The 9,418-nt window shown below is 35.3% G+C and overlaps 1 protein-coding gene across 1 annotated transcript in view; it reads left to right on the top strand.

The window, feature by feature from the left end:
- Positions 1-7,405, top strand: part of LOC106742588 (cyclin-T) — a 28,269-nt gene extending 20,864 nt beyond the window's left edge. The window contains exon 8 of the mRNA XM_014615699.1: positions 4,195-7,405. Within this exon, the coding sequence (XP_014471185.1) occupies positions 4,195-4,254 (60 nt within the window). The 3' untranslated portion in view covers positions 4,255-7,405. The remainder of the gene's footprint in view (positions 1-4,194) is intronic.
- Positions 7,406-9,418: the final 2,013 nt, after the last annotated feature.

The raw sequence follows: 9,418 nt of genomic DNA, 5'->3' as shown, positions 1-9,418 counted from the left end.
ATATATATATATATATATATATATATATATATATACATGTGTAAAAATATATCGCACATTGTATCATCACATTTCCTTTTTTATGTATTACTAACCTCATAGCTCAGTTATTTTGTATACGTGGTATTATATCGCGAACTCATATAATCACGCACATGATATATTTGTTAAAATAAAAAAATTAATTATATTGCTCGGTGTGTCATCTTGTTCGCTTGGTGAAGGGTACATCATGACTGTTGTCGCTATTGTTTGTCATGAATATTATCGTATGGTCAGTTTATCATCGCTGTTATTGTTGTATAATAGTGTTATTTTACAGGGTATTCCAAACTGTTCTGGGTTCCCGTGGTGTACAGAATAGGTGAAACTGAGGCTGCATTTCGTAATTTATTAACGTACTTAATATACGTAACATAAACTATAGATTTTCAATATTGGCAGTGAATTGTGGAACTCAGTCTGAGTAGAAAAATTATGTACTATTTTGCAAAATTTGCAATAATTAATGAGGAATTAATTATTTTGATGAATATCAACTGATCTTTAAAAACTATGATACTGTGCGCCGAAAAGAAATACGTCTCTCGCTATCAGTTAATATCATTGTTGCTAGGAGATCTTCACAAATAAGGCATTTTTCTTTATACTAAATCTAGCCTACCGCTTCCCGTGCACTTGTTATCTCAGACAAAATAATTAATTCTTCACAAACTATTGCGAATTTTGCAAAATGGTACATGACTTTTCTGCTCAGTTTCACCCGTTCTACCCGCACGCCACGAAAACCGAGAACAGTTTGGGACCCCTGTATATTGTTCAGCGATGTGCGTATGTGCGTGCCTGTACGTGCGCACACTGCTATGTATGTATGTATGTACGTATGTATGTATGCGCGCGGGCTTGATCGTGAACACGGGCATGCGCTCGCGAGTATGTGATATCTGTAGTCCGATATGCATATGCATGCTTAAGTTTCGTAGATGAACTGTTCTCATTTCATTGGCGTGTGACTCGATCCTGCTTTAATCTCGTGTAATAGCATCGACTTATTATGCGGATGAAGCTATGCGGCACATAGCAACTGAAAACAAAGTAAGAAAGAAGATAGCAGATTAGCGGAAAAATAGCTAACTTAATGTAAATAAAATAACGCTTATAATCGTCGAGCGAGCAGACAAGTCTGTTATTTTTATTTACAAGTCACTGTTCTATGATACTTCTTTCTAGAACACAGGAGAGAAAGAGAAAGAAAGAGTTCGTGATTGGCTTATTAATATCTGTCAGGTGAAAAGAATCGCGATTGAAAGATTAAATTAGGACATTCCATGGCGAGTTAATTCTGCTCGACGACCATTATAAGTCTTCCTTTACTTGCGTTATATTGTATACTGCGATACCAATTAGTAATTTGTCGGGATTTTCCAATACGATACAGCTTGTCATATATACAGCACACTCGCTTTGTATTGGGACTTATTAACACGTTCCGTGCCACATGTACCACCGATGATGACATACGTACACATACACACATACACATTATATACACATACACACAGTTAGCAGATTAAAGGTTGCAACATTTTCTTTCAATGAGTTTTGCAACGCGTCGCGTGTCTGATAGGAAGACTGATTTTTTAATCATTTTCAGGAGATAATCATTTTCTTATTATTATAATCATTTTCTCATCATCTTAAGATGCGTTGTAAAATTCATTAAAAAGAAAATATTGCAATCTTTAATCTGCCGACTGTATGTGTGCATGTGCGCGCGCGCATGTGCGTATGCGTGTGAATGTGTGTGGATATGCGTGCGTGCGCGCGTGTTCGTGCGTACGCGCCTGTGATATGTTTAAATACTGAAATTTTCCTTTCAGGTCGGATTTGGTTCAGTTCCGCTTAGGCCAATTTGATATTTTGGCTCCAAAACAAAATATAATATATTGTGACATATAATAATTATAAACACTTTTATAATTATTATGAAACACATTTGTCAAATAAAATTTAGCTTGTAACAGGATCACTGGTCCACGAGAAGTTATGTAAAATTAATCTGACACGGAGCGTATTAATGTATGAAATATTATTAATGTCACTGATTCGCGGGGTTGGGAAATTTACTTTTTAAAAGTAACTCGTTATCGTTACTCGTTATCGATTCAAAAAAGTAACTCGTTCCCCTTACTAACTACTACTTTTTAAAAGTAACTCGTTACCGTTACTCACTTTGAAAAGTAACTCGTTCTTGTTACCGTTACTCGAAAAATAACGAATCGTTTTTTTTTGGTTACTTATTTAATACAAATTTAACCATGTCTATATATTAAAGATAGTTTGTTGAAGATAAGTTAAAAAAAAAAACAAGTTAAAAAGATAAGTTAAAAAGTAATACTTCTAATGGTTTCTTGTTAAATACACAAACTCGTTGAATTTTATCAAAATTCTTTATTAACCCCTTGACATACAAATAAAACGGAATTTGATGCGTCCGAAAAATACTATTTAATTTTGCTCAATGAACAGTTATGTGCAAGCTTATGAAACAATTGAATAATCACAAGTGAAATAATTGAATAATCTAATAATATACTGCACGGCATCTAATAATATACTGCACGGAGACAGTTCTTGACGTCTCGGAGATGTCAAAGTCTACAATGGTACATGAAATGAATGACGTCTCCCAGACGTCATTGTATGTCAAGGTATTAACTTCTTTATTAACTTTTAATAGGAGGTTAATGCTCTATCATACTGTCATGAAAACATCCTCTACGTGGTGTTAATACAGAATTTCCAATACTAAATGGTTGTTCTACCGATGCTTGGAGAAGTAGTATATAATATTTTATAAAATATTTTTTAAATATTTGGGCAGTCGTTGAACATTTTGATATTACAAAGATCTAATTTAAAAAATTGTTGCAATTCCTTCGTTTGGAATTGAGGAGACTTTTTTGTTAAAAGCAAAAAGATCATCATTATCATCCGATTTCAAAGGCGATGCGATAGATGTGACATATGTTCACGTCATTCTTGTGCGTTGACTCCCGTCTACGATTTACGTTTGTCGAAAACAATTTTGCGCGTTTTTACGAAAAAACTGTATGTTCATTGAATTTCACTCGTAAGTTACTTGTACGAATAGTTACGAAAAAGTTAGGAATCGAGTCCCATAGCTGCTAGGTCATGGTGAATTGCTTGATTTTTTACAGCTTAAAGCTTACTATATCTATTGAAGACCCGGCTTATGCTGCATTCGGAAACACATTGTGCACATTATTAGACACCAGCTGCTGTGAAGCACTCTCAGACTGCATTCAGAAACATCATTCTTTGATGTGCTGCTTTGAAGTGACTTTGGTCACTGAAAATGTAACGTTTCCGAGTGCAATCTGAAAGTAACGATAAAAGTAAATGTTATATTTGTTATCGTTACCCAAAAAATGTAACTTCGTTACCGTTACAATTACTACCGAAAAATAGTAACGCCGTTACCGAGTCGTTACTAGAGAAAAATAACTTGTAACAGTAACGCGTTACTTCACAACCCTGTTAATTCGTCAAATATAGCTACATACTATAGCTAAATACGATACCTCTTCAGCGAAGAATTCTGGACACCAAAGTTAATTTGGAACCAATGTCATAGACAAAATTTATGTAATTAATTTATCAATCCGAGACAATTATTCGGGGGTACTTGTAAATATTATCTTCTAAATTCTTTCGCGAACAATGTAAAAATAAGAAACGAGATGTAAAAACGAGGAACGGCAAACAAAAAGAAATATAATTCCTTGCTCATGTTCAATTCGCGTAAACAATTTTCATAGGAATCCGAACGCTTAGCCGTTTATTTTAAGGATTTTATTGAAATCGGCATATTGTCGCATTATAGCGGCAAATTTTTATTGAGAGAAATTCGTCATAATTAAATGATAATTATATGATTAAACATAATTAAATAGTTTTAAATTATTTTTTAATATCATAATTAAATGATTTTAAATGATAGACTTTTCATGTGTGCAGAAAAAGAGTGTCCCAAGATATTTTCAAATTAAATAGACTCAATTGTAATAGATATATTAGAAGTGCGTAATGTGGTACTTATTATGTCAGAACGAGACTCTTCATCATCTATGCATTGTTTCATGAACGTCACACAATTCTGCTTGTTTTCAGGAACGACACACGTCCAGCCATCACAAAAACTCTAGCAAGCTGTCGCAGTCTCATCAGTAACACATAACAATAGTATGGACAAAGAGATAAAGACGTTCTAGGCAGTTTCCGAAGCTATTTATTCGCCGTGCTGAAGACCACGGATGCAATTTGCTGATTAGCACGAGGTTTATTGGAAGGACTGGGATGTGCTCAGTGAAATATTTCGAAGTAACCGCCCAACGCGTACCGCTCCGTTGTCTGATAACCTCGTTCGTTTTCGTCATGACAAGGATCATTCCCCTTCACTTTGGATTCTTCTTTTCTTTTTCTTTTCTTGCTCATCTTCTTCTTTCTCCTTCTCCCTTTCTATTTCTCTCGTCTCATCTCGTTCCGCTTTCTTCTTTTGCTTTTTCTTCCTATACTTATCTTAACTTTCATCGGTGACGATTCGAGAAACAACTATAAAAGACGTGTAAATAAAGAAAAAGATAATGACGACTGTTGTTTCTCCGCATCGACGGAAGTTGCATCGCCGGGCATCGGCTTCACGATGGAAGTATGCGGATGGCAAACATAAACGAGGAAAGAAACGCAGTCTCATTCTCTTAAGTCAAATCATAAATATGTTAATTCACCATTAGGTGCGTTTTTGTGCGATCGCTCGTTCGCTCCTCTCCCGTTGCCCGCTGTAACACTACTCTACACAGCAATTACTATTAACTTTAGGACATCCCTATGATGTATTTTGAACATTTTTGTTGTGTGGAACAGTGTTATGTGTTGATTGATTGTAAACAAAGGAGTGATCCTTGTCACTTTGCGAAACCGTATCGGACTCCGCGTAATTTCGCGTTGCTCATGTCCTAATTGCGAATGAACCGCGTCATAATGACGCGGTTCTCAACATACGTGTAACATATTGACTCACTTGATTGCGATTATTGTTAATACTGACGTTCGAAATACTCCGTCACTCGCGCCACATTCGATTGCTCGTTCAAAAATACCCGATATCGTTCTCACTCTTATCTCTCACATCTTAATTTCTGTGTTCTCTTAATTTTTTAATTTTTTAATTAACGTTTCAAATGTTTCACATTTAATGCAAGCGTCGAAATCGACGGTACTTACCAGACTGTCTAGACTGTGAGAAGAGTATCAGAGACATATCCTTAGAACGATTCGAGCACGACGTCGGCGAAATGTCGAGAAAGAGAGAGAAAGAGGAGGGAGCGAGCGAGAGAGAGAGAGAGAGAGAGAGAGAGAGAGAGAGAGAGAGAGAAAATCGGAGAAAAATATAAATACTTTGTTTTACGGGAAGCGTAATGAGGGTATGTCGTTTACGGTATAGGTTCTTCTTTCGTATTTTAAGCAAGCCTGACAAGGCTACACAAAGTTAGGATTTTGATAAAAACGAACGGATAAGAAGAGAAGAATAGAAAAAAGAAGAGGAGATTGGCGACCTCGCTCTTAAATTCGTTTTCCGTACCATTTCGTCATCTTAGTGTTATTACACGTATAAGGTAAAGCATTTATATTGAGACGTCTAAATAATAAAAAAATTAAAGCAAATAAAAAGAAGTGTTTCAGATGAAATTATAGACTTCCAAAGGGAATATTATAATGTTATTGGCTTGACCTTCGGATGGAGTGTCAAAGTGAAATGAAAGTCAGCTTCATATTTTTTAATGGAACTCTAATTTTGTAGACAACTTTGTGGCCTTTTTCATGACAAATCCAATAACCATACACTCAAGATCATTGGAAATCAAATGATGAAAAACAGAGAGAGAGAGAGAGAGAGAGAGAGAGAGAGAGAGACCAAAAACGTGATGGAACGTTTTCCTCAGGATACACAAGTGATATATAAGAATTAAATGACTATTGCACTACTATAATTCTATCACAACACAGACAGAATGACTTATGTTGTATCTAAAAAATAAGGATCCTGATAAAAAATATGAAGTTGACCTTCATTTCACCTTGACATTCCATCTGAAGATCAATCCGATAGCATTACAATACTCCCTTTGAAACTCTACAATTTTGTCTGAAACACTTCTTTTCATCTAGTTTTATTTTCTTTTTATTTAGAAGTCTCAATATAAAAACACCCTCCCTGTACACACACACACACACACACACACACACACACACACACACACACACACACACACACACACACACACACATATATATATCGCCGTTCTTCCGCGTCACGTTTCCGGAGGAGCATAAATATTGAATCGCCGAATTTTTGGCATAAATCGACCGCATGTTCCGGATTGGTTCGTTGCAGAAAGAAGATTTGGCAGTCACGTTTTCTCGGTGACCCAACAACAAAGTCGCGAAAGTGTACGTACGCGAATTTGGAGTTATGCCCACATTTTATTTTTTTTGTTAATTGTATTTTTCGTAGCAGACCGTGAGGTAGTGCAAATTCAATGCTCGACTCTCAATTCTTTCGATTTGCCGTCAGAGTGTAGTTTTGTTGCAATTTTGTGATGCTCGAACAAACTTGGGCAAGTGTATTATACCATATATATGGCACCAGTGTGTTCTATATAGATATTTCTTAGGTAGTGTAATTTAGTAGACTTTATCCGATGTAATTTATTATCGCAATCCTCCGGTCAGTCTCGGCGACCGTGAGTACGTTACACATTTAACGATATTTGATTTCCGGCTGTGCCACAATCGATTTCTCGTTTCTTCTCATACGCGTGACCGTCTACGCGCGATGTCGTCGCGTCGTACACACCGATTCATTTCTTCATGATACGATCTAGCACTTTTAAACTCGCCCTTTTAAATCCGCGTTTCTTTTTTCCTTCCCCGAACATCTAATAATTCACACTATATCGTTTAGAATCATCGGTGATGCTACGACTTCTGTTACCTGTTCTATTTCGCAAAAATTAATTCACGACCGAATGTGTCTCTACAACGAAACGATCGATCGAGAGAGATAGAAAGAGAGAGAGAGAGGTAACGAGGAAGCACGTGCATACGATGACACATTTCTACGCGCTGTTAAATACCTGTCCGATAATATTTATAATTGCTGTTTTCATCTTGTAAATAGTTCTTTATCCGCATAATAAAATAGAAATACGATCGTACCGTCGTACTTGATAGTGTGTACATATACTATACACACACACGCGCGCGCGCGCGCGCATACACACACACACACACACACATTTATATATCGCGAATATGTGTATGTGCGTGCGTGTGTAAATAAAACTATATAAAAGTAACTAATATTATTGACAGACTGTAAATAAAATTATTTTGTATGCCAAAAGAAACCAAATGAGAGTAAATGCCAATGCACGGTATTGCGCGTGTATAAAGGGAGTGCATATAAAGGACGCGTATACACATACAAATAGCATTATCATTTGTGCATAGTGACACACACAAAATACAATGTACATGCGTTAAATGCTCCACAAAAGTGTATAAATAAATGCGCCGCCCTTGTGAAATCTACGTAATAAATATGCGACGTTCTGTCAGCGATGTATACGCGTCGATTATATAGTTATACTTCGTTCGGTGGCATCACGGGACATAGACTCGAGGTGTGTTCACGCTCGATTGACGATCGTCCAATCGTATTTTTTAATATCAATCGTTGACGAGATCGATTTAAGTTAAGTTGAATGCGAGATGCGTGTATTACAAATTGCGTGCATATTGTAACCAACGATAAGAGAGGTGAAATCGAAGAGAGAAAGGGGAGAGGGGGAGAGAGAGAGAGAGTCGTGTGCTTGTGTGTGTGTGCGTGCGACAGTGTGAGACGTTGGAGCAAAAAAGTGGAAAAGAAGGGGAGATGTTGGACCACCGCGCGTTTTTCGTAGCATTTAATGTGAAAACGCGGATGTTTGATTAATTACGGACAAATATTCGCGCCTATCTGTTGCGAAAGAGATTTGCGAGCATAGCTCGTCTTATTCTTTCCTTTCTCTTCTTTTATTTTTCTTTATTTTAAGACTTTTTCCCTTTTGTGTCTCATAACACGCACGATGCATTGTGTTTATTCACGACCTTATAAGATTCAATTGTAATGTAAATCGGAGAGCCTGCATCGTATTACTACGAGAAACATATCCTCAATACGCGTCCATGAATTCTATTTCAATGAATTCGTTCTCAGTGAATTTGATTCGAGATGATTAAATATCCGGTGCGATAAAATTTTAATACCGTTTTGCGATATTGTAGGAATATTTTTAATTCTTATACGATAGAAGGGGAGAGGAAGTGAATGAAAGAGTGATTGAGAATGAGAGAAAGTCAAAACGGTGAATATATTTAATTGCATCGGTGCTCATCGCGACTTTTCAAGCTAAAAAAAAGAGATAGAGAAAGATAAAAAAGAGAAAGTAAAAAGAGCTGCAGAATTGAGCGATTTTTTAGCAAATTTTTGTTATTAAGTATTTTTTTGTTCTTTTTTTTGCACGGCATTTATCGCTTATTCCTTCCACACAGATATATATAATTTTTACAATCTGAGTGATTATAGGAGCTGTTGGGTGAAACAGTAGTATAAATTGCGATAGTAAAAAAATTAATTTTATGTTTAATGTAAAATATTTTATCATGTCTTAATAGTGAGATCCGTCATATCATTAGTAATTATTTTGATAAGTAATAAAATTTTAAGTTTTTTCCTATTATACGGATCTAAAAAAAATGACCACGATAGAGCAGTTGTATTTTATTTTATATGGAGCATTTTCAAAAATTATTTTTATTCAATTTTAAAAAGAAACGTGACTAATATTTAATTTGTGTTGCAGTATATTAATGATGATTATTACTTAATATTTGTACATATGTGTATATTATGTATGTATATATGCATAATGTACACATATATAGGATGACTTATTTTAATTTTTCCACCTAAATATATTTTTCCTACATTTTTGGCAAAAAAATGTTTCAGACAAAAGTCGTAAGGTTTTTAGTGGAATAAAATATTATAAACTTGAGTTGCGTTGGATTGCGTTTTTCAAGGTTATTTTAAAGTTAACTCCGTTTTTTTTTATTATAACAAAAAACTAAGATTTTATTTAAAAAATGAATCTGAATGATGATCTTAAGATGATTTTGAAAACTACGAGAGAATAATTCATAATTACTATATTACGTTCCTTCGAAATCTTACAACTTTCGTCTGAAATACATTTTTTTAGGAATAAAGATATTCAGGTGGATACATTAA

This window comes from Dinoponera quadriceps, unplaced genomic scaffold, assembly GCF_001313825.1.
Source record: "Dinoponera quadriceps isolate SergipeBrazil2010 unplaced genomic scaffold, ASM131382v1 scaffold113, whole genome shotgun sequence".
NCBI classification, from domain to species: domain Eukaryota; kingdom Metazoa; phylum Arthropoda; class Insecta; order Hymenoptera; family Formicidae; genus Dinoponera; species Dinoponera quadriceps.
This window is presented reverse-complemented; position numbering and strand designations above follow the sequence as displayed.